This window comes from Nelusetta ayraudi, unplaced genomic scaffold, assembly GCF_046127955.1.
Source record: "Nelusetta ayraudi isolate G7.1 ecotype Tasmania unplaced genomic scaffold, CSIRO-AGI_Nayr_v1 ptg000027l, whole genome shotgun sequence".
NCBI classification, from domain to species: domain Eukaryota; kingdom Metazoa; phylum Chordata; class Actinopteri; order Tetraodontiformes; family Monacanthidae; genus Nelusetta; species Nelusetta ayraudi.
Window position 1 is genome coordinate 2,552,501 of NW_027466077.1, and position 26,831 is coordinate 2,579,331.

Here is a 26,831-nt window from a genome sequence, read left to right on the forward strand (position 1 = left end):
GAGCCGAGGAGACGTCGCGCTGCTTTCTTCTTCTTTTTTCTTTCTCGCACTTACACACGCACGAGTCGTAGGTCGGCTTTTATTCCACCACAGCAGCCCTCTGAGTTCATATTCCAGATATAAAAAGTCAACTTTTGAACCAATATTTTATCCCCGCACCGCCCCCTACCCCACCCCTTGTCTTGTCTGGCCATAATGACAAGCAGAAATGTGTCTGAAATGTCTTTGTGACATGGCTGGCGGATTGATTCTCAAAGGTAGAGTTTGTGACCCGAGAGTGTGAATCACACAGGTCGGTTCAGGAACTGCCTGTTGAGTGGTTGAATTAGATTTTTAGTGATAATCTGGCCAGGAGAGCACAGAGAGAGAGATAGGGAGAGAAAAAGAGAATAGAAATGATGTAAGTGAGGGTCGGGAGGAGGGGGGGGGGGGGGGGGGTGGCACGGAGAGTGGTAGAGAGAGCCACTGGTGGCAACAATGTACAAGTACTGTGTGAAACAGATAATTTGTATAGTTAATTATCCAATAATGAACTAATTCAAATAATAAACAGATTAACTAATGAAGAAAAAGAATATGATAAAAAAAAATACACACACACACACACACACACACACACACAAGATAACCATAAATAGGTAAGACAATGAACTCTGTGTGCATGTGTGTGTGTCTACATGCGTGTACAGATGTGTGTGAACTTTTGAACAAATATTTCAATTATATGCTTTTTTTTTTTTTTTAGTGTAGCTGTTCAACAGACAACCAGCACAGTCACAAATATAGTACAGTTGTTTTTGCTGAGCGGGGAATTCGGAATTTGTTTATTATTTCTTTGATTCCATGGAAACTTGCTTGCCCAGAATATGTCCTGTCTGTAAATAGCCTAGCGAAAAAGAAGGTGTCAGTCATTTCCGGATGTCTTCTCTTTTTTTCCTCTCATGTCAGTCATCAGTGACAGTTGCACCTCCAGTTCCTGTTTGTTGACAGCGTGCCAGTAAAAAGGATTTTGGGATTTGTTTCGACTCAGAGAACATAAAACGCTTTTAAATGAGCCACTCAAGACAGTTTGATCTTCCTCTACCTCGGTTGCAGCCCTCGTTTAGTTTAAACCAAAGAAATCTCACCTCGAGGTCAGAGACGTTACTTGTAATCATTTCTCCTCCTCCTTTGTTTTAATTGAACTTCAGATCACAGACACTTCCACACACACACATGGATTACAAATGCCCAGCATTATGCGGCGCTGAACACACACAGTCAGATTTCGGCGCTTGGCACTTCAGAGGCAGTAAACACAAAGGTGGAAGTGAGCCAGTTAGAATGTCAGCTCAGTCTTTTTTCTTTTCTCAGATGTGAGCAGTGTGAGACACTGGGCAGATGGGTGTGACAGAGGAAAGGATTCAGTGTAATTAACCACAAGTAGCTTGGGACACCTTTGAGAGATAAAGCGACTCGTTTCTTTTTTCTAGATGATTCATCGATGATTGGGCACCAGCGAGTTCACACTCAGTTGACTGTCATGACCAACTCCATAAAAAAAAATCTTTTAGTGCTCTCTCTAGTAAGTCATTAGGTGACAAGATTTTCTTTTATACACTTACAGTACGTGATCACTTCTCATATCAGTTGAAAAACATCCTAACACATTTCTCTATTTTTATTCTTTATTTATTGTTGTTGACGGGAAAAAAACAGACACTCTAGTGATCGCAAAGAAAACACATTTATTACATTTTCTTAAAAACAATATGTACATGTGGACGCTACACAGGCTAAACTCCTGCTCACCCACTCATTTTTCAGTGTGGCCAACTAGTGCATGAAGGGCTCCTGTCAGATTGGCATTCAACCCAACGTTGGGGGGAATGTGCAAAAGAAATGTTCCCACTACGTTGATTCACATGTTCAAAACAGCTGCCGCTTCTTAAAAAAAAATAAATAATAATAATTTTAAAAAAAAACTAACATTGAGTTTCCTCTCTCAGGAGTTGATGTGCTTGTCCTGATCGGATCCTCTCCGCTGGGAGCAAGAGGAAGCCCGACTCTGCTGCGCCTTGGTCTGCTCCTGCAGTTCCACCAGGTAATGGGGATCCTGGGCGTACATCAGGCCGCCAAAGGAGTCCAGCATCTCGTAGAGCAGCGCCAGGACGCTCAGCAGGGTTCCAAAAAGGTAGAGCTTGACCACAGGGGGCACCATCACTACTCTGGGACAGCTGGCTGCGAAAAGAAAAGAAAAGAAAAGAAAAGAAAAGAAAAGAAAAGAAACTGAATTTAGGCTGATTGAAACCAGTCACGGTGTTTGGAGCTTGGAGATGGCCGTGACGCGTTCAAGGCCAAGACGTTTTTAAGAATAGCTTCGTTTCCGGGAAGGCGACAATGAAACAGCGGGTTGTCAGGCATGCACACAATTCCAGTCTCAAATTCCGTAGCTGCTTTAATGTAGGGAAAACAGCAAACAGAAGACAGAACGTTCGTTCCCGGGGCTACAGCATACGTGTCGTGTGTGTGTGTGTGTGTGTGTGTGTGTGTGTGTGTGTGTGTGTGTGTGTGTGTGTGTGTGTGTGTGTGTGGCAACGTATGCGCGGCGCAAAAAGGGCATAAAGCGGGTTTCCGAGGCGTCCTGAAGGCAGCAAGAGAACGCATGGTTTCGGGATCGACCGGAACGACAGCAAAGCGCGATTATCTTCTATCCCCGCACGTCTCTGCCATTCCAAAACTGCAGCTTCCAAGCGATAGAATGTAATAACGAAACAGCCACAATCACTCACGTTAGACGTAAAACACCAAGAGGCTGCTGTGCCGACGCGTCAGGTCTTTCTTCTCCTGGGCGCGTCGTGGGAGGTGAAACGTGCGGAGGAAATCGGAGGAAAATTCGTCGATCACTTTGCTCCTCCAAACGAATGTCTTGTCTCGTCTCGTCTCGTCTTGAGCGGCCCAAGTGGAGCTCCGAGTGTGGTCCCTCTCACTCTCTGAGCCTGCCGCTCACGCGCCGCCTTGAAGTACAAACGCGCTACTGTGACATCACGCCGCTGCTGCTGCTGCAGATTGTTTCCTGTCACACCAGTTTGGCTTCAGGGGTTTTCAGGGATTTCCCTTGACTATGGTGCCGTCAAGAGAGTCGCGTGTCGTAATTTATTTATTTTTTATTTTAATATATTCATTTTAAAGATCATAAGACCTGCTCGTGGGTTTTTCCCTTTTCCCTTTGGTGTCAGATGAGGATATTTGTGTTTGCGATTTTTTTTTCTTTTTTCTTTTCCTTTTTTTTTTTGTTAAAAGTTTTGTTTTTTATGAAGTTCATCAACAATCCGAAAAAATATTATACCAATACGTTCACTGGTTCATTTTAAACTAGATTGTTATTGTGTTTTTAACGGTGGCTTCCAACATTTATCCATGTATCTTTCTAGTCCCTGAACTGCACAGAAATAAGAGAAGTGCCTCGCACGGTTTTGCTCGCTCCGCTCTTGAGAAAATATGTCCCAAAGCTAAAGTTAAAGCTGCAAGTGTACCTTGGATGTCAAAAAGGGCAGGTACCACCCATAGGTGTCTCTGCTAGCAGGCCCCAAACTTTGCAGCCATCTCGTTTCTTGGCTCCATTGCAGTTTGAAAAATCAGAACCAGATGATCGGAATTGATGTGGGAAGTGGAGCTCGGCTTGCAATTGCTTCTCAAGTCTGTCAACTGAGGTGCTTTTTACCGTCAACATGACACAGTAGTCCTCCACACTGCATTTGAGCGGGTGCATGTGGTGGATGGAATGTTAAAAAACGCTTCTCGTGCCCATTGCTAGAGCTCAGATATTGTCTGCATACGTATCAACAGGAGCTGGCGGCGTCCTGATTTGGCCTCATTTCTGCTCCATAAGAGGAAGTGAAGCTTTTTTTTGTTTTGTTTTGTTTTTTGCATTGCATTTTAGGTTTTGTGTGGACACCAGGTTGACAGAGAACACAACTTTTGAGACGTAAAACAGGCCCTGCAACATCAGTCTTTTTTTTTTAACATTGCAGTGGTAATGTTTTGCCGTGAATGCTCTTGAAGCTTGCCTGCTTGAGTATCGCTCTGAATTCACTTACTTATCTTGGCTCCGGCCTGCGGACACTTCCTTTTATCAGTCCAAGGCGAAACAAAATATCTATTGAGCAACTCTCGCGGCTTTCGCTGAGTCACAGTTTGTAACTTGGAACCAGGGTATGCCAGTGATTGCCCGAGAAGTGCCCAAACATTGCCCGGTCCTGTTCAGACCTGTTGCCGCGCCACTGCGACCTGCTTTACATTTGCAAACACGTTGGTCGACTTGTGTGTTTGGGATGAGACATTTCGCCCTAGAGCCGGGCTGGAGATTCCAGTCTTTTGTGGTCACTCGATAGAAAAATTCCCACACAGACGTCGTCTTCTTTTCACCTCCCCCTCATGGGAGGAAATTCCAGGCCCTGCCGGGCGACCGCCCCCATTGATTCAGCACAGGAATAATATAACAGATGTGGATGGGGGGGCGCGGTGTCTTCGAGATGAGTTCATTAACCCAGACAAGCCTTCGCTGTAGTTAATGGCATACTGGATTATGTCCTCTGTGGATCTTCTCCATCAGTTTGTTGTGCTATAGGAAAAGTTTCAAACATAAACCTCATCAGCTTTTGATTCTCTGTGGTTTTTTTTGTTTTTTTTTGTATAGTTTTTTTGGGCCAGACGTTTCTACTCCCATGACCACATTTGACAGACGTCCAACAACTGAACACTCCCGTCTTTCATTATTATTGCACCCTGGCAAAGCATGAGAAACAGCAATACATTTAATGAGCTTGTTGAATCGTAAACCGCTTTGTAGTGGACTACTGCTAGAACTGTGTCGGGGCTTGGCAGGGCCTGCGGCAAGCAGCGAGGGAAAGAGCGCAAGACGCGCAGCTGCTTTCACGTCACCGTGCCAGGAAAATAATGAGCACATGCCAGTGAATTTAATAACGGATTAAAGATTAACAAGTACAGTAAGGGTCATCAGTGTTGACCTTCAAATGTCTTTTGCGTCTTGCCTAATGAAAATCGCAAGTTAAGGGTCTAGACGGCTGCAGTACCCGCGAATGGCTGTGGAAGTAAAATCCCTCTCTGCCAGTCGCTCTCTCTGGAACCACAACCAATCACACATCCAACTGCTCTCACTCCCCCTGCTGGAACCAACTTTCTCAGGTCTCTATTGTGTCTCGAGTGTTCCGGACATCAGCACACAGCATCTGTAGAGCAGCCGTCCTCCCCGGGAGGTTCAGCCCTCATCCCTCGCTCACCCTGAGGTACCTTTGCGTGTTTTCTGGCTTGAGGCAGAAGGAAAGAAGATGCGATTACGTCATAAATCCCCCTAAAAGCCCATCAGGAATGTTTTTTTCTTTTTTGCTCTCCAAAAAGGAATCCATCAGCTCAGAGCAACCACCTCTAAATCATACATTTAATTAGTTCAAATCAGCAGATTCAATTAAACATAATCTGTTTGTTTTTTTGTTTTTTTTTTGTCTTTTTGAAACTTCAAACTTCTCAAGGAGCTTCTTCAAAAATCTGCAGCAGCATTCATCAACTCCCTTGGTTTGTTTTTTTTTGGACACTGATGATAAAAACACTGACTTGTTTAGACTAAAATTTTAATTTCTATTCCAAGAAGTTTCCATTTAAAAGAGCGAGATGTTTTTGAGAAGTTTTTGGCTGCATTATAAAGACTGGGAACTCCACAGCAGTTTGTTTGTGAAGAGTTTGTAGCCTCCCACTGAACCCCTTTGACATTCGTGAAGTGCAACACACAAAACTGTCCACTAGATGTCAGTGTTACCCATTTAATTCTTCGCCACACAGCCTCTAATGGCCTTCACTCCTTAAAAGTTGAGCGTCCAACCAACCGAACAAAGATGTACCAGTATAAATATATTTATTTATTTGTTTAAAATGTTTTTTAGTGTTATTTTCAAAGCAAATGCACTATGCCTGAAAAGATTAACAGCTGTTCAGGAATATAATTTTCTATTATATAGAACTACATAATGTTTAAGGGGGAAAGCTCGTGAGATAATTTGAAGACTTTAAAATTTTTTGATTTTGTAACAGCCACTTACACTATAACCACGACTGAGGTGGGTTACTTGGAAAGAGGCATGAACAACATGCTGATTTGAAACGTATCATGACTCAGTTCAAGACTTCCATTGACCGGTCCAGCCATTAAAAATGGTCACTAATGTGTAAAACCTTGTGACTCCCATTTGTCGTAGCTGGTCAATGAGTGTCCACGCTGTGCGCATGACATCCATAATGGTAATGTCATTGGAGGAGAGGTGAGTGCAGGCGCAGGCTGGAGAACATGCACATGTGATATTAGCAGAAGGGGCCTTTGAAATCCATTTTGCATGTGACCGTCACCCCGGCGCCCTCAATTTTGATGGTTTGCGTGAGTAGTTGATCTCTTTAGTCCATTCACTATATCAGTGTTAATATTCAGCGTTCGGCCCCTGCCTTGGAAAAAAAAAGCCTGATGGAGTGGCCGAAGGGGTTCCCCTTGAGTCCATGTGTCAGCCATGAGTCCTAAGTGGGGAACTTACCAGAGCCTCCCAACGACAGGCTAAGAGGATTTTCCATCTTAACGCTTTGCGAACTGTCACAAACAGTTTGGTCACCTGGAGGTGATTCCTTAGAGAGGAGTGATGGGCTGCATGTGTGTGTGTGTGTGAGTGTTAAAGGGGGGTGTAAAATGTGTGAAATTACTCATTTAAAGGTCCCTTATGTATTCTCAGTTCTTGATTATTTTCAGTCTGAATTTCAAGCAGCCTTGAGCTACTTTTTATGAAAACCAAGCGCTCACAAATAGCCCTCTGTTTACTGCATCCTGCTAAAATGGCTGGGGTTTTAGCATGCTGCTTTGTCGAGCCCTCCACACACTTGGAAGAGGACAAACAGCTGGCTCGGTGGTGTTTGTCGGCAACTTGGCCGACAAACGGAGAGGAATCCGAACCCGTCTTGACATCACAAAGGGTTGATTTCCGATGAGTCTGCAAGTGAAGTGAGCTTGTTTCTGAGGTGGTCGTTCACACAGTAGATGCACATGTTACTGTTAGAAAAGTGACGTTGGTTGTTTTGCTTCTTTCCCTGGAAGCAGCCGATGATGGCGGCCGGTGGCAAACACACGCGAACAGACCTCGGCGTTTGAAACATTCCCTCACTTGGTTTCGATTATGTAACTTTCACACTTTGCTGCAAAACCACCAGTGAAGGTACACGCCGTGCTGCTCGGACCTTGACCTCTGACTTCTTTTTAAGGCGGTGTGCTCACACTGGGATGTATCTTTTTTTTTTTATTTAGAATGTTGTTTTTTCCCACTCTGCCCTGGAACCCAACATTTTTTGAGTGTGTGTGTGTGTGTGTGTGTGTGTGTGCATGTGAGGCCTTTTTTTGTTTTTTACACCGAAGCAAAGCACAACGGCCCATTTGAGTCTGGACATGGCAAATGGTTCGAATTCTTGTTGCTGATTTCACCTTTAGTCTGCTGAGACAAGCAAACAAACAAACAAAAAAAGGCAGGAAAAACACGTCGCCCTGCCGTCCCAAACTCTGAAATCCTCTTTGCGGCGACAGGAGAGCGGGATTAACCCCTGCTAACGTACAGAGAGAGAGAGAGTGAGAGAGGCAGCGGGCGGCAAGGAGCACTCAACAGGACGGACGACGGGCGACCCTGTTCCATTCAGCCCAGTCCGACGCCCAAGGCCACGGCAGCTTTGTTCTGCCTGTGAGTGCGGCGCACGGGGTTCAGCCTCCCCATTAGCCTCTTCCTTCAGCGCAGGAAGAAGAAGAAGAATCTCTCCAGCGGCATCTTGTCTTCTTTTTTTTCAGCCTCTCCACCGCGACGGCACACGCGCCGCCGCTGCTGGCATCATTTCCACAGCGACACCCTCTCAGCGGGAGAATCTCCTAGGTGACGCCCTCCGTTGACACGCCTCAGGGTGGCTGCCTGCGCCTTTTTGTAGGCAGGTGCATCCTGTTCAGCGCGGCAGACGGTGTAAATCTTTCCTCCTGTTGTTTGTTTTCACTCTCTCTCTGGACCGTCTTGGTATCTGCGTGAAAACTTGGAAACAGACGCTGGAGTTCAGATAAGAAGGTTAAAAACAAGCGTTGGGGGGAGATTTAATTTTTATTTTTTTGGTGACTTCCGCAAAGCAGTCACACTTGCAGGTTCTGTCCTTCTTCCCCCGTTTCCTCTTCTTCTTCACCAACAAACTCAATTCGGATTTTTTTTTCCTTTGAGAGAAGAAATCAAGAAGAGGAGAGAAGTGAAGGGCCACTGGAGTCCAATCTGGGAGCGACACCATGCAGTGTTGTGGCTCGGATCACGTTTTTGCAGATGTTGCCGCGGAGAGCCAGCAGGTGGATTATCGCAGAATTGTGGGAGATACTCAGCCGCCGCCGCCGCCGCCGCCGCCGGCTCGGGCCGCCGCACCATCAAGGGAGAGTGAATTTTTCATCCGGCAAACCTCACACGGCCACGGACATGAAACAGCCGCCCAGAGGTACAGCGCCACACGCATCCAAGCTGGTTTAGGCCCCGAGAGGTGAGTCCATGGGAGAAAAGTAAGAATTGGAGGGAGGAAAGGGGGGCATAAGCAAGTCTTTCAAAATAATTTGACGATGATTTTTGATGCTGTTGGAGCAATACAAAGGCAATAAACTGTGCCTGGATCTTGCAGAAGAAGAAAAGCTCAAGTAAAAAAAAAGAAAAGTCAAATAAAAACTCAACTCTCAGTGAGTCTCAGTGTTTTCCCTCGCTCCCGGCCTCTCAAGGCCGTGCATGTAAATTAACTTCATGTGGTCGGCTCAGTTTACACGTGCATTTAGATCAGCTTGCAAATTGGCTCCGGCTTAAACCCGTCGTCGCCTTTGGGATGACGGGCCTGCTCCCCGTTTTTAGACGAGTCCGGTTGATGCCGCCGTCCTTTGATCATGCGCAACAAAAAAGCTGAGCTCTTCAAACAAACAAGAAAAATAAATAAAAAATACCGCGTGCTATTTTTAAAGCGTCCTTTTGCCCAAGGTCCCAACGCAGACGACTCCTCAACGCAGTGGGCAGTGTTCCACTGGTGAGGGGGTGTGGGGGGTGAACACGTCTGAATCGAGCGCTCAGAATAGCTGCAGTGCATAAAGGAACAAGTGACCTATATCTGCAGTGACCCACATTTAATTGGACACAAACACTAAGTGAGAAAGTGGATCCCTGAGTCACCTTGGTGGACACATCCAAGAATTCTGGGATGAATTTAGCTCCAGGAAAGACTGCAAAGGACGGAGGCCGGCAGGGAAGACCACCACCCTCTAAAAATACCTCAAACACGCAACTCTTAGTTTTGTTTGAGGTCCAATATCGGTGCGAGGATGTGACTTTTAAAGTTGGGGGAGTTGAAACCCTGATGTTAGGCAGCAGGCTGCAAAAAGAGGGCTACATATGCTGGTTTGTGGAGGTTTCCTTAAGAAATGACTGTGAAATCACTCCACTGGAGGGAACACCTGGCACCTGGTCATCTGCGCCATGAGGTTCAGTGGCCCACTATGCCCTTCTGAGCGCCTCGCGGTAATCAATAAAGCATTCCTGACACTGATTTGATTGGAACACTGTGTTGTCGAGTGGTCACCACAATGAGGAAGCTCCATTCACTTGCTGTCTAACCCACTCATGTGGTTCTCACTTAAAGATGACAAAATCTGCTGTCTTTCAGGACGGCAGTCTGTCAGGACGTGCGATAAAAAGAAGCCGTGTGTGTTTGTGATTTAAAGTTGTTTCTCTTTTGCAACATAATGTCCGCCCCCGCCTGCCCCCCCGTCACACCACTAACCCCTTGACTGAGGGACACAAACGTCACTTTGTATGTCTTTTTTTGGTAAACAGCGGTGAGGCTGCATGCAGGTATGTGTCAGAGAATCCCCTCTGCACTTCATTATGCAGTTGCATAATGCATAATGACGTGCATTATAATGATGATGCATAATGACGTGCAGAAATCCAGTACGCATAATGTGTGTGTGTGTGTGTTTGTGTGTGTGTCTGTGTTAATATATGTTTTGTCAACTGAAGAAGACTGTTTTTGGCAAATGACTTGGAGAAAAGTTGGTATGAAGCTGTAAACATCAATACACACCATCCAGATATACTGTATGACACAACAGTCCAACATGTTCTTGTGCAGTTTCTGATTTTTTCACTTTGACTCAGGCACCAAACCTCTGTTAAACATAATCACATGTGCTGCCTAATGACACTTCCCTTATTAGATCTTCCACTTCCCAATTATGCAATCTGAAGCTGAGTTCCTTCTTTTTCATTCATTTACCTCCTCTTGGCAACGGCCAAAATGGAACTTTATCCCTCCATCTTGCCTTTGCTTCCTTGTCACATTAATTTAAATTCCATGCATATCATCGGAACGTGTTTTAAAGGTGAAAGACCTGCTTATGTGCGACAGTGTGAGCGGTTCAAATTTGTACTGCTGTTTCCAGGTGCATTGTTCTCAGACAAAGACTAAGGACATATTTCCACTGGCTCCCTTCGGCTCGGCTCGGCTTGAAGGCGTTTCCACTGGCCGCCACACAGTTCCATCCGTTACCATTTGGTAAATCATATTTAGACAAGCAGCACAACGTGGGTAGTGAAGCCGACATTTTCTTCTGCCTGCCTCACAGCCACAGCTCACGTGAAAAAAATGCAGTCGGTTCACTTGATTAACTTCAAGTGGTTTCACTCGTGGTCCACAAATAGGGACGACTCTACGCTCCACTTCTGTTCTACATCAAAATGTATAGAAGTATTTATTTGTAGCTCAGGTGATCACTTTGCACGTGCATTTGGCTATATGCAGGCTGACGGAGTTGCCAAGCCTTATGGTTTTCCCATTGGGAAGTGTTGAATTACATGCCAGCGGGCCATTCCACAGGGAATGCCATAGCTGCACGCTGCCATGACCGTGGGTCATTGGGTTTATGTTTGGCATGTCAGAGCAGGATAGTAAGCACCAACAAATGTAAGGACCGGTGGCACAGTGGTTAGCACTGTACTGTCCCACAGCAAGAGGGGTTCTGTGGCCTTTCTGTGTGGGGTTTGTGTGCTCAACCCTGGTTCTGTCTGGGTGCTCCGGCTTCCTACCGCAGTCCAAAGACGTACACATCAGGTTAACTGGCTTTTAACCCAGCTTCCTTGAGACTCAAGGATAAGTGGTGACTAGAGTTGGATTGATGAGGCAAAATGTAATGATGGTATGAAAATGAACCAAGACAGGCATGGGCAATCTACGGCCCAGGGGCCATATGTGGCCTGCCAAACTTGAAGAAATTATTTTAATAGTGAGTAAGTCATAAAATCATTTATCATTTTTAAGAGTCATTTCAAAGATTTAAGAGCGACAGTAAATGCCGTGGGGCTTCAAAGACACTGATTTTGTTGTCACACTTTTGTTAATTTTCAATTGACATTGAAGCACATTGTTTCCTACTTCTCCCATGATATATTTTTTTCTCCTATAAGGTGGGTCACCAAAACACTCCATCCGTCTGCTTCTGCTCCGGGCCCCTCTGTCACATTTTAGAACCCATTGTGGCCCACCGGTCAAAAAGTTTGCCCGCCACTAGTCTAAGTGGATAACAAGAGACACATTTACTGGTCACCTGCTCTTCATAGAAGTTGTACTGAATTCCACAGATCCCAACCCCCACTAAAAGAGCAGATCATGATGACCAACTTCAGGGAGCTGATTTTAGAGGTCCTTGGTATGGAAAAGTGTAGCGTTGTAGTCCTCGAGATTGGTTTTATTCTCGAGACCAGTCTCGAGACCACTTTTTACTGGGTCTTGTCTTGGTCTCTGACTGGACGGACTCTGGATTTTTGATCAAGACGATCCAGACTCAGCAAACACTACAATGGCAGATAATGATGGAAACGAATCCAGCTGCTGCTGTTTTACGCTCTGTTTGTGATACCCACAGTGACACAGCCCCTTATTCCTAGTTCATTTATTTTTTAATTTCATGAAGCAAAGTGGTTTTGAAAACGGTTCAAAATAGTTGGCAAAGCAGCAAAAATGTTCAAGAAAATTATAACAAGATACCTTGTTGAAAAGAGATGTTGCTGTTCGATTTAGAAACAAACTTGAATTTAAAAAAGATACTGGTCATCCACCCCCTGTTTTGTTCTTATTTTTCTTTGATATGTAAAGTCTTGGTCTTGTCTTGGCTCTCGTACCCTAAATGTCTTGGTCTTGTCTCGATTTCAATACTCTAGTCTGGACAATGTCTTGGTCTCGGTTGGTGCGGGCTCGACTACAACACTAGAAAAGTGCATAGCAACCTGCCTGAGAGTGAGCCGCTGTCCCTGCATCCACGTAAGCAAGATTAGCCCTCAACTGGAGGTGCCACATCAAACATTGTTATACCTCCACGTCCCCCCCCTCTCTGCTTCTCTCACTCGTCACGTGGACGAGTGCCTGTTGCACAGTGTGACAGCCCCTCCGGTGCTGCAGCAGCGGCGGCTAAAACACGCCTCCGGGAGGAGAGGGGATGTGACGCCGCCGCTGCCACTACATAACAGCGGCGCACACGGCGTGCGGCAACGGGCGAGCACTTTTCACTCACTCCGCTTCCTTCGGCAAACGGGCATCCTCGAAACGAGCGCTTCCTCCCCCTCATCCCGGCGAGACGGTGTTTTGAGGCTGAGGGGATTACCGACCCAACACGAGCCTCATTCTCGGCTTCTTCCCGTTTTGTTTTGTTGTTTTTTTTTTTTAAAGTCAGTCTTCTGCAGATCGCAGCTGGAAAGTTACTTCGCTTCTGGTCAACGTGGGCATCAGCTCCCCATTGAAGGTAGCTGGCCATCTTTTTTTTTTATTATATCGTATTTTCTTTTCTTTTTCTTTTTAAAGAAACCCATGTTTAGAACAGGGCACACGATTTCAACACGCGTTCGCGATGAACAGTGAGCTCGCTTTTCAATTCTTTCACTGTTTGTTTTTGTGCAAGTCGAGACACACGTAGGCTAATGCTAAAATGCTAATGGCTGCTCGCACATGTCTGCAAGTGTAGACTGGTTATTGCTCACCTCACGTCACTTCAAACACTGCTCCCCTCGGGGGTCATGCAGTTTATCGTGACCGTTTCTTAGATATCGGCATTTAGCGATTGGCGTTTTATTGAGCCGAGTTATCTTTTTCCTTTTCTTTTTTAAATAAACGTCAAGGGAGTGAGAATGAATTATCCCTCGCTTCGCCGTGTAATCGTGATTTGTTTATCTCGTTTAAATCGCTTCGCAAACGAGGAAGGGTACTTGTGCTGCATAGCTGCTGATTTTCCGAATTATTTACGTCAGATCGCATCCGCAGCGGCTGGTAACAACGGCGTTGTTCGCTAACACGACAGTTCAACCCACTTTCGCCGCCGTTCTCCTTTAACTACTTGTTTATGGGGTGGCAATCAAAATATTTATATCGCGTTCCGTTGGCTTAAACTTTTGGTGTTTGACGCTGTTGTCGTTAATCAAGTTAACGTGTATATAAAAATGCCTCTTATCGCTTCCTCGACGTGCTGTGTACATTCATGCCAGGTCCACGCCGACAGTCGTATTGACGTGTACACATCCTCCTGGCACCAAGCCAACGTTCCGCCTGTTCACCGTGCTCAAAAACGCGTGACTCTTATTCTCCTTCGTTACTCGTAGCTATGAAAATTTGCGTTAAAGAGCAGGACGCATCCAAAAAGGGATTGTGTGTAATGCAGCTCGCAAAAATATGACTGTTATACACGCCGTGGCTTTTTATTGTTGTTCTTTAAGTTATAGAATCCGGTTCTAAAAAAAAAAAAAAACTACTTCCGGTGACTGTTGCGTGAACATTTCAATGCCTCTCCTCTTCGGCTAAAATGTCTGTTTCAGGACGAGGGGATATAAGGTGATTTGTTTTTAGGATGCTCACAATGGCGCTGGCCTGGCTCCCGGCGTTGCCTGAAATAAACGGTCAAAGGAATGCCGCGTTGTCGCTCGAAGGGGACAAATAGCGAAGAACCAGTTGTGAAGTAGCGCAATTTGTTAAGCGGCAGCCGCGGCTGAGCTGAGCAAACAGCCGCTGATAACACAATGTAGGTCACCGAGCATCCATTACGTCACACTTTACGGCCCCTCCAGTTGGGCGGAAGAGATGACGGGGTACTGTTATTTTGTTGTTTAAAAAAAAAAAAGAATGCGTCAATTTTCACTTGGGCAAAGATTCTGTTGGCGGCACGTTGGAATTGTCGCGGCGTTCGCTGCATCCCGAGCGGTTCAAGCAAATGTTAGTGGGTCACTCGGCCATATTTTGCAACACACGCGGTCGTTTGGGGACTTGGGGTATTGTTGCTATTTCTGGCGCTCGCTCGCTCGCTCGTCTCGCAACAGCGCCAACCGCGTCGAGGTGAAGCGATGACGACTTCGCCGCCGCCGCTTGTCCTCCCCAGGAAGTGTCACCGGCGCGCCTCTTTTGCACGTCACTTCAGGCTCGTGCCATGTGTTGACTTTACTTTATTAACGCCAGCAAGTGTCCAGCGGCGCTGCGCGGTTCCCCTTCTTGTTCATTATTAAAGCTGCGTTTGCGCAGGCAAATGAAGCGTCTGCAGCCTGGCTTCGCTGCCGCCGCTGCTGCTGCCGCTGCTGCTGCCGTGCATCAGCCAGGAGGCTGTTGATGTTGCCATGGTTACCTAGTCTCCGTCTGATGCTGTTGCCCGCACAGTGGACGGCACAGCTTTCTGAGCAGGGCTTCGCCTCGTCGTGTGTTGTGGGTTTTACATGTGCGAATCCAAACCAGCGTGGCTCACCTAACGCGCCTCTTCTCCGTTGCCTTCGTCCCTGCAGCATGGCCGATTACCTGATCAGTGGCGGCACGGGCTATGTCCCCGAGGACGGCCTCTCGGCCCAGCAGCTCTTCTCCATCGGTGACGGACTGACATACAAGTAAGTAGCAGTAGCATCGTAGCCTTTGGTTAACCTTTGCCTTTGAAATGTAAGACAAAAAAATAAAATAAAAGTTACGCCGTCGTCATATTTAAAAAGAAAAAAAAACAACCCAAAGCTCACCTGCGCTGCAATGGTGGGTGAGGTTCCCCGCGGCGACGCTTAGTAACGGCCAACACGTTTTGAACCGGCAGATCGGACCAACAGTGCGTTGTCTCCGACGGTCATACGGCTGCAGAGCTATGCTCTAAAGGAGATGGGTTGACTTACAAGTGAGTAGAACAGTCCTCTTCAAACTGTTTTGAAATTGTGCTGTTGAGAATCACCCTGTCTCTGCCACGACAGCTAAGTAATCAAGGGGGGGGGGGGGGGGGAGTGTTCGTGTCGGACCCCCCCTCTGTGTGGGTGACACACCTTTTACCTGGAGCGCTCCATATCGGCGTTCCAACCTCGTGCCATTCAAAATTGAACCCGAATGCTTGTGACCACAAAAAAAAAAATGAAGGGATTGAGGTTGGACACGCTCGACCTTGCGGTAATCACCCAAGAGCGATCCTTCTTTCCTTCTTTCTTCCTGCTGCCATAATTGCATCACTAACGTCACGTAACTGCATAACTGGTCTTGTGAGAGGAGCATGCACGTCTCTCTCTCTCTCCCTATCTCTCTCTCTCTCTGTATTCTCTCACAGAGCCACCGGGCCACCTGATCCGCATGCTTTGCATTAATAACCACAGTTCATTATGATTTACTAATCCATCTAATCCACCAACATTTTTTTGAGTGTAAATGAAAATTGCAGCGCTCTCTCGGTGATGACACTCTTTGCCGAGATGCTTCGGACGCCCTCTGTTCCGCCTTCGCACGTCTAACCATTTCATCCATTGTTATTGAACTCTGCTCAGAAACGCTGGACCCTTGCTCCAGACGTGGAAGCTCAAGCTGAAGGTCTTCTCAGGGTCTCTGCTCCAATCACGCTGCCCCTCCCTGCTGAAGCTAATTAGATGAAAAAAAAAACGAAAAAAACGTGACGCTCGTGCTCGCATTGATTGAAAACCTCTCCACCCCCTAATGAAGTGCATCACGACTCGAGGTCCAAATTTGCCTGATGATTTGCTGCCATTGGGATCATGTGAATTGCGAGAGGAACCAGGCTATGTGGAAAAAGATGGAGGTCAAACGGAAACATTTTTCTCAACCCCCTGGTTTGGTGATTGTAAATTAAAGGGGTTTCCTGATTTCTTTGAAGTGCAACAAAAACATGTGGATGAATTTAGAGCACAAATATGTTTTTTTGGACTTTGGATAGGAAGGACAATAAATATGAAACGGACCCAAGTTGACAACCAGATGTAGACTTCAACTTCAACTTGACGTATAAAACAAATGTATATGCTCACACTAAAATGTATCAGTTGGTATACAAAGTTTACATACATAAACTTATACAAAGTTTGGACGCATCCGATAAATTTTATGTATTTTCTTTCTTTCTCATGACTATTGCCGTTGCAGTTTCCCACTGAAGGCATCAAAACTACGTATGGAAGAACACATACACATGGAATTATGTAGGAAAAAATAAAGGTGTAAAATAACTCAAACACGTTTTATATTTAAATTCTTCAAAATAGCCACCCTTCATAGAAAACATATTTTGAGTTATTTCATTTGATGTCTTCAGTATCTTTCTGCAGTGTAGAAAGTTGTAAAGATAAAAAAGAAAAAAAAAAATTGCATGAGAAGGTGTCCAAACTTTTGACCGGTAGTGTAAATGATGGTATTTTTTTCACTTGCATTCAAATATGATTTTGTTTAGATGGCAATATTTAAGAGGTTACCTTCTCTATTTTTATATATGCAACAATCATCAGCTTTACAACCCAATTCAAGCAGACACAAGTTAACTTTGCGAGGCTTATAGTCGTGCCAACAAATGGCTCTCATGCAGCAACAAGTACCAACAAGGTATTGGGGCTGAGTTCGTCTGCTCCTCCTGCAGCCCAGAGATGGTGGTGGTGGGGTGGTGACGTGACACAAAGCCAAAAGCAGCCGGTTGAATGCAGCAGCCGGTTGTGTATGTGCTCTTCTCCAACATCCAACCTCCACGTCGTTGGCCTCCACCCTGCACATTGAGCCTGTGTGAATCGGTGTCCGTAGAGGCTTTCCTGCCGCGGCGCCCTCAGTTTGCCTGTATATCCATTTCCATTCAAATGTGAACCACAATGTGGCCTCAGTGCGCCTGTGCCGCCTCTGGAAAAAGCCAGTGGGGCGGTTTTGGTGGCCCCGACTGGCTTGACAGTCTGTGCGTGTTGTGCTCCACCGTCGCCGCCGTGGTTTGTGGCCGCCGTTAAACTCCTGGCAGACGTCTGCTGGGCTTCCTGCTTTGCCTGGCGGTGACGCTGGTGGCTGGCTGGGGCCAAGCAAACACGGCTGCCTCCGACCCTGATGGTCCCCCTCCTCCAGCGGGTCGGACCTTCCTCCAAACTCCTGTCGCAGTACAACCTCTTCTTTATTTCCCCCATCTGCCTCTTCACCGTCTTCCCTCTTTACTGCTACATTTTTCGCAAAGCCTCCATTATCTCTTCCTCACTCTTTTTTTTTTTTCTTCCGCAATAAAAATCCTGTCGCATTCTCCAGTTCCGGAAATAAACGGCGATCCTGGTGTTTTGTCTCCATCCCTTTTTTTTTTCTTTTCCACTTCAGCTGCCTCTCGTCGTGTTTATACAGAGCAGAGGCGGACGGAGGTCTCGCGCAGCCTTTAATCAAGCTGAAGACAAACTTAGCAGTTATCCACAAATTCTGAAGAGACGTCGAGAGAATCCGGTCTCCCCCGCCCACCCCCACCAACAGGCCAAAAGTTAAAAGGCCTATAACTTTCAATGCACTCAACAATTACCATCATGACGATTCATTCAATTCCGATTCCAGTGGCTCAGCTGATCATGTTTACTTATCCAAAAAACGGAACAAAACTCTCTGTTTACTCTGTTTACTGCCTGGAGCGTAATTTTTTTTATGGCTTCCTTCTAAAACCGATTATTTTGGACCGTCCACGTGTTTGGAAGGGGACAAAAGCAAGGCGGCAGAGGGGGGAGTCACAGAGTTGTCACTAACCTGTAAAAAAAAAAAAAATGTAGCCGTGCCCTTTGTGACATCACAGATGGCTCATTCCGAGCGCAGGGTTTCAGCATGTTTGTTTTATTTTTTATTTTAAATGTACGCAAGCAAAATAAGTAAACGATGGACTTTATATAGATAGATGCACACTGTCTGCAAACATTTGGTGATGTCGCATTTTTTTTCACGATCGCCAACGTTGAAGTTGGAAGATAAGAAAAATGGCTGTGTTCTGTTTGTCTTGCAGTGATTTCCTGATCCTGCCCGGCTTCATCGACTTCACCTCCGACGAAGTGGTGAGTACCAGTGTTATTTCACAGCAGCAACGCGACCTCGCCGCCGAAAAGGGCCTCATTGTTGGGACGACTGTTGGCTCGCAGCTGTTCCAGCTGATTACGGCCTTGCCAAAGTTTATTCAAGGCGACCTCGATCAGAAAAACTCAAAAGAAGAAAGTCCCTCACGCTGTCGGGACGCTGGTCGACGATCGCTTCCGACTAGTTTCCACTTTGACAGACTGCTTTTGTGTCTTTTCTGGGTTTTTATTTTTTAACCTCATTTTGCAACAGTCTGCAGCGCCTCTCTCTCCCTCACTCTTCTATTTTTGCCCGGTGTGGTCACCCACTGCTTCTTCCCTCACCCCCGCGTGTTTACTCTTGTGTCTGCTCGGCTGCTCATCCGGCCCTCTCAGCAGATGACAGGCAGCGGGGGGAAAGAGAGTTAATCCGCAGGCTTTAAACGCAATCCCTCTCCTCTTCCGGGTCCACGGCAGAGGGTTTCAATCTAATTGATATCTTAAATCCCACCCGGCCGGTGCTTTCGCAGTTGCCGAGAGCCTCTCGTTGCGTTTGACCAGCACAAATGTTTTTCAGGTCCCGTCTGGGATCGCGAGTTAAAAGTTGCAACGAGGCTGAGAATACTTTTCACCTTCCCGATAGGTGTGAGGAACTGGAAGAGGGGCCGGCCTCTTGGGCACGTGGTGGGGAATTCCACAGGGCTGGTGATGTGCTTCAAGTTCTCTGCCGACTGCCGGTTGAATTTGGCAGGTGGACGCGGCCGCGCTCTTTGAAACGGATTAGTGGTGTCGGTGAAAACGCGCGCAGTAAAAAGCAGCTGTAGTTTTTCTGTCCAGCGCTGATAAGCAGCAGGAGCGGCGGTGGTTCCCACACTGGAATAATCTCATTTTCTCTCTCACACGCAGAAGATAAACAAAGGAAAAAAATACTGTTGCTTGTTGTGGTGGGAAGATGTGAACTGGAATTTGTTGTTGTGGCAAATAGGAGCAGTGGCCTGCTATTAGCGTTTCCAGCAGTCTTCTGCCCTCTGGTGGTCCATGTACAAAACAACAGGCGAATCTCCAGAAAGTGAAGCGATATTTATTACACCAGGAAAGTCCTTAGTTCGCTTTCTTTGGTCCGGACCAAAATACAATGTATCTTTTTGGTTTGGTTTGGTTTGGTTTTCCTTTTCACGTTGCAATTTTCGCAAGAGTCCCAGGATTTGACAACAAACCCACATGTGTGCAAAGATCGTGCAAATCATTGGACAAAACAGTGCGGGGCGGGGTAACACGGTAAAATACGGAAACAATCGTGGATCTCCAGCGTGCTGCATTCGTTGTGCTCATGTTTGTTTGTTTTTTTGGTTTAGTTCGAACCAAACAGGGCAGGTGTGAATACGCCCTTACACTACCAGTCAAACACACCCTAGGAATTGAATGTCTTTTCTTTCACTCTCATGACTATTGACATTGCAAATTCTCACTGAAGGCATCAAAACTACGGATGAACACACATGGAATTATGGAGGAAACAATAAAAATGTCAAATAACTCAAACACGTTTTACATTGAAATTCTTCCAAATAGCCACCTTTCATAAAAAGCATATTTAGAGTTATTGAAGGTGTTTTTCTTTGCTGCATAATCACATATATTTTGCTCATATATTTGATGTCTTCAGTATCTGTCTGCTGTGTAGAAAGTTGTAAAGTTAAAACCAAGAATTGCATGAGAAGGTGTGTCCAAACTTTTGACTGGTAGTGTGTATGTGTGTGTCTTCCAGGACCTGACCTCAGCACTGACCAGGAAGATCACACTGAAGACCCCCCTCATCTCCTCCCCCATGGACACGGTCACAGAGTCGGCCATGGCCATCGCGATGGCGGTGAGGCTGGACTCTATGCTCGCCTTTTCACTCATTTATTTACTTTTGCCTCTCGAAAAAACACGTCTTGCTTTGTTCTTCTTGAATATGCCAGCTGATGGGAGGCATCGGCATCATCCACCACAACTGCACGCCAGAATTCCAGGCCAACGAGGTCCGCAAGGTCAAGGTAAATTTTTTTTATTTTCCTCTGTGTAAGACATGGTGATTGTCTGGCAGTGCTGTTTTCTTTTTGTATGTGTGTGGGTTTCGTCTTCCTGTCGGCTTCTAACCAAGTGTGATTTTTACATTAATGCTATCACTACGTCATTTGGCTCACATGCCACAGCTTTACTAAAACCAACCGACTTGGCACAAACTCTGACGCAAAGACTTTGAACGCTATCTTGTGTTGATTTTTGTCCCCCTCCCCCCCAGAGATTCGAGCAGGGCTTCATCACGGACCCAGTGGTGATGAGTCCGCGCCACACGGTGGGCGACGTCTTTGAAGCCAAGGTCAGACACGGCTTCTCCGGCATTCCCGTAACAGAGACGGGCAAAATGTTCAGCAAGCTGGTGGGCATCGTCACCTCCAGGGACATCGACTTCCTGTCGGAGAAGGACCACGGCAAACCGCTGGAGGAGGTGGGCGCCGTCCACCCGCACTCGCGGACGTCACCTCTTTAAGTCCTTTGGCTTTAAATCCTCTCGTCCTCTCCCAGGCCATGACGAAGAGGGAAGACCTGGTGGTGGCGCCCGCCGGTGTGACGCTGAAAGAGGCCAACGATATTCTGCAGCGCAGTAAAAAAGGTCCTAAAAACAAATAGATTTCCATTGTGATGACGGATTTTTGGTGTTTTTTTAAAAACCAAGAAACATCACGGCAGCTTTTTCTTCCCTCACCAGGCAAACTCCCCATCGTGAACAACAACGACGAGCTGGTGGCCATCATTGCCAGGACGGATCTGAAGAAGAACCGCGACTACCCGCTGGCCTCCAAGGACTCGCGCAAACAGCTGCTGTGCGGCGCCGCCATCGGCACCAGGGAGGACGACAAGTACAGGCTGGACCTGCTGGTGCAGGCCGGGGTGGACGTCGTGGTGCTGGTGGGTCTCCAGCCTCAGGGAGAGTGGAGTGAAAGTCCGCTGCAAAACTCATGTTCCTTTTTGTTTTGTCTTGTCCTCCAGGACTCTTCGCAAGGAAACTCGGTGTATCAGATCAACATAATCAATTACATAAAGCAGAAGTATCCAGAGTTGCAAGTGGTGGGAGGCAATGGTGAGTTTGGCCTCGGGTCTTTCTTGTGGCACCAGAGGAAACAAAACTCTGTTGACTCCTCCTACCTCTCCTCCTCCTCCTCTTCCTACTTCTCCTCTTCTTCCTCCTCCTCCTCCTGCAGTGGTCACAGCCGCCCAGGCCAAGAACCTGATTGATGCCGGAGTTGACGCTCTGAGGGTCGGCATGGGCTGCGGCTCCATCTGCATCACGCAAGAAGGTTCGTCTCAAGTGCACAATGTTTGGATTTAGACCAGCATCAGTGTAAACTGATTAATGTTCATCCACCAATGAATGTCAATCTGTTTACGAGATAAACTAGCTCGCAAATGTAACTTTTCCGTCATTTTACCAGCGGAAAGTTGGTGCATCGTGGTCACAGTGCCACAAGCCCCGCCTCCAACAAACAGACACTCGCTGCATTTCCATTACAGTTTTTCACAAAATAAAAGCGCTATCTCTAAAATTTCGCCAAAGTTTATTTGAGAGGTTTTTTTTTCAGGTTTAGGTGTTTCCATTACCTTTTTTTTTTTTTTTTTTTTTGCAATATTTAGAATTTGCGCAATTCTAGGGGTCATGGAAACGTAGCCAGTGTGAAAGATAAATATTTACACCCACCTTGGGGTAAGGTGTTGCTCCAAAATAAAATAATAAAAACCCAGTAGACGGTAAACAGTAAACAGCAGTTTTCCTGGCAAACACCGGAGTTTGGTTGTCAACGAACTTCTGTGAAGACCTCGCCTCTCTCGTCTGCCCGAGGCAACGGTGCCGTCAGCGTGCTAAGACAGGTAGCTCGCTGCTTCTTCTGCTGCTGTCCAATCTGGCTGCGAACTACATTGACAAAAGGAGGTTTTTAAAAAACAAAAAACAAAAAAAAAACAGTTGCCAGCGGTAACCCCGGGACCGCTCCTTGTTGTCATGGTGATCTGCCAAGGCCCTGGTTGCCATAGCGACCGGCCTCCGGCATTAAGACGTATAGCAGCAAAAAGAGCAGCACGTGATGCATTTAAAACAAACACCGGCAGGATTATTATAGTTCCGGTGTATTATAGTATTATTATTATTATTATTATTATAGTGTGATGTCAGTTTTTGCCACTCTTGCCGTTTCTTTCTATGCTCATAAAGCATTGCCACATTGCGCACTTCTAGGTGTAATGGAAACCCAGACCTGCACATTTTGTTTCCATTCTCACCTTCTTCACTCTCCACCTGACTTGCAGTCATGGCGTGCGGGCGGCCCCAGGGGACCTCGGTGTACAAGGTCGCCGAGTACGCCCGGCGCTTCGGCGTGCCGGTCATCGCCGACGGCGGCATCCAGACGGTGGGCCACGTGGTGAAGGCCCTCTCCCTGGGAGCCTCGACCGGTGAGCCTCGCGCCAGGAAAAAAAAATCGCAAAGATTCGGAAGTCGCACAAACGCTTAGCTGCTCTCTCTCACCCCCCCGCCCCTGCTCCAGTCATGATGGGCTCCCTGCTCGCCGCCACCACCGAGGCGCCGGGCGAGTACTTCTTCTCGGACGGCGTGCGGCTGAAGAAGTACCGCGGCATGGGCTCCCTGGACGCCATGGAGAAGAGCACCAGCAGCCAGAAACGCTACTTCAGGTACCAACGGGAGGAAGAAGTCGTGACTTTGCGCTTGCCTGCAATGGCCTGAGGTGAACGCTGATGTCTGGATGTTGCTTCCACAGTGAGGGCGACAAGGTGAAGGTGGCCCAGGGCGTGTCGGGCTCGGTGCAGGATAAAGGCTCCATCCACAAGTTTGTACCTTATCTCATAGCCGGCATCCAGCACGGCTGCCAGGACATCGGAGCCAAGAGTCTGTCTGTCCTTCGGTAGGTGTGTGTGTGTGTGTGTGTGTGTGTGTGTGTGTGTGTGTGTGTGTGTGTGTGTGTGTGTGTGTGTGTGTGTGTGTGTGTGTGTGACACTGAAGATACAACGCTGGTTTGTGTGTCTATATTTGTATCAGTGTTGCAGTGAATGTTGAGGTATTAACAGAATTTGAACCAAATTTGTGCAATACATTTTAATGCTAATTTTGTGACCTCATGTTGTTGCCTCACACATGTGCACTTTATGTGGCTTCCTTGCCGTTTTTAATGTTGGTCTGCTGTTATCATTTATGATTTGATGCGTTTTTCAATGTCTATTGTAAAACAGTCTTTTACCTATGGGGTGACACCTGAATTTCCCCTGTAGGGATAAATTAAGTCTTTATCAAATAGGTATAATATGTAAAATACGGTAATACAATGCTATAATATAATAGTAATGTAATTGTTGTGCTGCAATAGTTGATAATGTTTAACAGCTGCGTATAATATCTTGTTTTAATACATTTTGATAAAGGCTACAATGAAATGCAGATGAAATGTCAGGCGAGTAGGGGAAGGTTGAAATAAGAGTTGAACTTCTTCCAACTCCTTTTCCAGCTTATTGAAGTTTCTGCATATTTGTTTTCTTTCAGTATCAAGCTTTTTTTTCTTCTTTTTTTTGGTCGAACTGATTTAGTACTTGTACTTCGTGTACTTGAATTCGGTGCAAAAAGCAATCAATCATCTCAATGTGATTTAATTATTTATCAGTTTATTATTTGATTGCACTTCGACCCAAGTCTTTGTCAGAGTTGTAAATAAATTCCCATGCGCTGCCTTTTCCTGCGTCTCAGCCAGTGTTTGCCTTGCAGGTCCATGATGTACTCCGGCGAGCTGAAGTTCGAGAAGAGGACCATGTCTGCACAAGTGGAAGGAGGAGTTCACGGACTCCACTCGTAAGTTGCTCGTAAATAAAACAAAGCAAAACATGCACAGCCCAAATTAGGGGGAAAAAAATAAATAATTATTTTGTGCTCCTGAGGCATTTTGGCCTTCGTGTGCACAAAACAAACACTCTGAACGGAAGCAAGTCAAATTTGACATTTGAAGGGCTTAGAACATCCAGTCCCCACTTAGCCGTGCTCACCCTGACTCTGGCTGATGGACTGACCTCAGTGGCTGCCATTGCCAAGTAGTGGCCCGGCCAGAGTCTCCAGCAGCACCACAGTAGAAAGGAAGCAGCAGCAGGAGAGGACGTTGTAGCAGAATGCAAGCACTGGTTTTAACAGAAGGGTGAAGTGAGGGCAACTGGACTCGTGCTTGCGGTCTTGAAGAACCGAAAGGCTTCTTCAGTTCTGAAAGTGGTTGCAGAGTCCCAGGTGTGGAGGTGTGGGTGGGGCTAAGGCTGATGGTACCTACTATCCGCAAGATGTTGATTTTGTGTTGAAAAATCAAGCCCTTTCAGAACTGAAGAAGCCTTTCGGTTGAGAGGCGAAATGTCTTGAAGATCACAATAACGAGTCCAGTTAACCCCGACTCCACCCCTCTACCTTAAGATGACCTGGATGACTTGGAACCTTCACACACACACTCCTTTGAACACTTTGTCTCTGTCGCTGTCGTTGCAGTTACGAGAAGCGACTCTACTGAGCTGGGCCGGACCGAGCGGAGACCTCAGGCCCGACCCACCCACGTCTAACAGTGACCAAATGTTTGAAGTATCGCCACTTGTGCTGAACCACGCACCGCTCGCCGCGCCACCTCCGCCCTCTCCCGCAACTCCTGTTTCCACCTCCCTTCTCTTCATTTTCTCCGTTTTTTTTTTGCTTTTCTTTTTGTGTGTGTGTGTGTGTGTGTGTGTGTGTGTGTGTGTGTGTGTGTGTGTGTGTGTGTGTGTGTGTGTGTGTGTGTGTGTGTGTGTGTTACAACGCGTCTTGCCACTTTTTTTTCTTTCCATCACCTGGGATTTTGCACTCTGCAAGCGGAGCACCAGGGTTTCTGACGGGGAAGGGCACACGCCTCCATCTTGTGTGTATGTGTAAGATAGTTTTTAGGATGTGTGTCTGTGAATGAACGGCTTGAAGGGCGCGCTGCCGTTTGCGTGTTTTGATATTGTTGGTGAGACTACAGCAGCCGTGGTACCGAAGACCACCAGCATCTCTCGTTAGGTCACAACCGGGCTCACCGGGCAACACTACAGCAATCTGCAGAAAGCTCTCACCTCATGTGTGCATCTCGCCTATACGTGAATCTTGTTTTTTTTCTCCTTCCCTTTTTCCAACCGACTTCACTGACAAAAAGCTGCTTATTCCGGCGCTTTATCGACTCCCTGTGAATCATCCCGAGGTACAACGTAGATTGGCTGCAGCCATTATCCTCTTTTTTTTTTTTTTTTTTTTTTTTTTCCCCTCATTTCTTTTCCTTCCTCATCTTGAGCCAGTTAATCGGCATCCCAGCTGAACGCATTGTGGAACTCCTATTGCAGCAGATGGGACCAGAAGCAGGTTTTGACAAGAAAGAAAAACGTATATATATATATATGTATGAAAAAAAAAAAAAAAAAAAAAAAAAAAAAAAAAAAACTAATATAAAAAAAGGTTTATAATGGGAAGGTCAGTTTCTCTGCCTGGGATTTGAATACAAGCTTTATAGTCAACCTTTTTGTGTCAGGGGGAGGTGTGAAAGGATGTAGACTTGGAGCGTGAGGTGTTTTTTGTTTGTTTTTGTTTTTTTGTTTTTTACAAAGTCAAACATGGTTCTATTTATATTCTGCTTTGTTGTAATTGCAAAACTTACTGCCAAGTGTGTTTACACTCGAACTCTCCTTAAGTGACACCAAAAACAAAAATACCAAGATTGCTGACAATAAGTTGCCTGTCGCTGTGTCCAATCCTCCTCCCGAGTGTGATATCAGCCACTTTTTAAAACCAACCAACCAATAAATAATTTCTGTCTTCTTTTTGTTTTGTTTAACCAGAGAAATGCCTTGAAGTGGTAGCTTCTATCAGCTGTGCAAGCGCAGTGATAAATCATCATGACTCGCACCTGCTCCCCTACTTGTTTTAAAACTATCGCTGCGTCCGTCGTCGTTCTGCTCGTCCTGGACCGATGTTTCTGCTTGTTTTCATGCCGGATGTCTGTCTGTCTGTGGGTTTCCTTTTTGTGTCCCTGTCTGCAAGGTTATTGCTAATAGCGTTTTGCACCTGGCAAACAGGATTCACGTCACTAACGCAGCCTTGCGGGAGGATGGCAAAGACATGGACATTGAAAGAAAAAGAAAAAGAAAATATATATATGGAGAAATGTCTACCTTTTTTTTTTTATCAGATTACAAATGATGGCTGCTTGTCATGTTTCCCATCTCAAGAGAACGTTCAGGGTTATGACTCTTAACTACTTTGAACGTACCAAGTCCTTTCAGTCCATCTACAGCGCACACGATTTAAGTTAGCTGAGAAAGTACGTTTACAATTTTTACTTTTTTTTTTTTTTTTTTAAGAAA

General features: G+C 46.2%; 1 protein-coding gene and 1 long non-coding RNA gene across 5 annotated transcripts in view; one reads left to right on the forward strand and one right to left on the reverse strand.

Annotated features, from left to right (window-relative positions):
• The window catches only part of LOC142890840 (uncharacterized), a 36,500-nt gene extending 33,403 nt beyond the window's left edge, over nt 1-3,097 (reverse strand). The window contains exons 1-2 of one of the 2 annotated variants that reach the window (XR_012927134.1): nt 2,772-2,977; nt 1,859-2,220 (exon numbers count right to left, since the gene is read on the reverse strand). This is a non-coding gene — a long non-coding RNA (uncharacterized LOC142890840). Of the gene's footprint in view, nt 1-1,707; nt 2,221-2,771 lie in introns of those variants that run through there. The other variant, XR_012927133.1, reaches the window with a different exon arrangement.
• Nucleotides 3,098-12,565: 9,468 nt separating this feature from the next.
• impdh1b (IMP (inosine 5'-monophosphate) dehydrogenase 1b) lies at nt 12,566-26,823 on the forward strand. 3 transcript variants are annotated; one of them, XM_076030103.1, is made up of 16 exons: nt 12,566-12,868; nt 14,883-14,981; nt 15,176-15,253; nt 18,347-18,395; nt 20,161-20,262; nt 20,357-20,431; nt 20,680-20,886; nt 20,964-21,051; nt 21,148-21,347; nt 21,429-21,519; nt 21,641-21,736; nt 22,740-22,883; nt 22,976-23,120; nt 23,207-23,350; nt 24,202-24,285; nt 24,958-26,823. In XM_076030103.1, the coding sequence occupies exons 2-16, from the start codon at nt 14,884-14,886 to the stop codon at nt 24,977-24,979; spliced, it is 1,623 nt and encodes a 540-aa protein (XP_075886218.1). In that variant the 5' UTR covers nt 12,566-12,868; nt 14,883; the 3' UTR covers nt 24,980-26,823. The 3 variants fall into 3 exon arrangements, with proteins under 3 accessions (XP_075886218.1, XP_075886219.1, XP_075886220.1); XM_076030104.1 differs by lacking the exon at nt 24,958-26,823 and having other exon boundaries at nt 24,202-24,289; XM_076030105.1 differs by lacking the exon at nt 15,176-15,253 and having other exon boundaries at nt 12,567-12,868.
• Nucleotides 26,824-26,831: the final 8 nt, after the last annotated feature.

What these genes read in the sequence shown, in the direction of transcription:
- impdh1b (XM_076030103.1), top strand. Translation starts at nt 14,884, where the DNA reads ATGGCCGATTACCTGATCAGTGGCGGCACGGGCTATGTCCCCGAGGAC. An exon ending in GGAGATGGGTTGACTTACAA is followed by an intron (nt 15,254 to 18,346) that starts GTGAGTAGAACA and finishes TTTGTCTTGCAG; the next exon opens with TGATTTCCTGATCCTGCCCG. An exon ending in AGCCAGAAACGCTACTTCAG is followed by an intron (nt 23,121 to 23,206) that starts GTACCAACGGGA and finishes TTGCTTCCACAG; the next exon opens with TGAGGGCGACAAGGTGAAGG.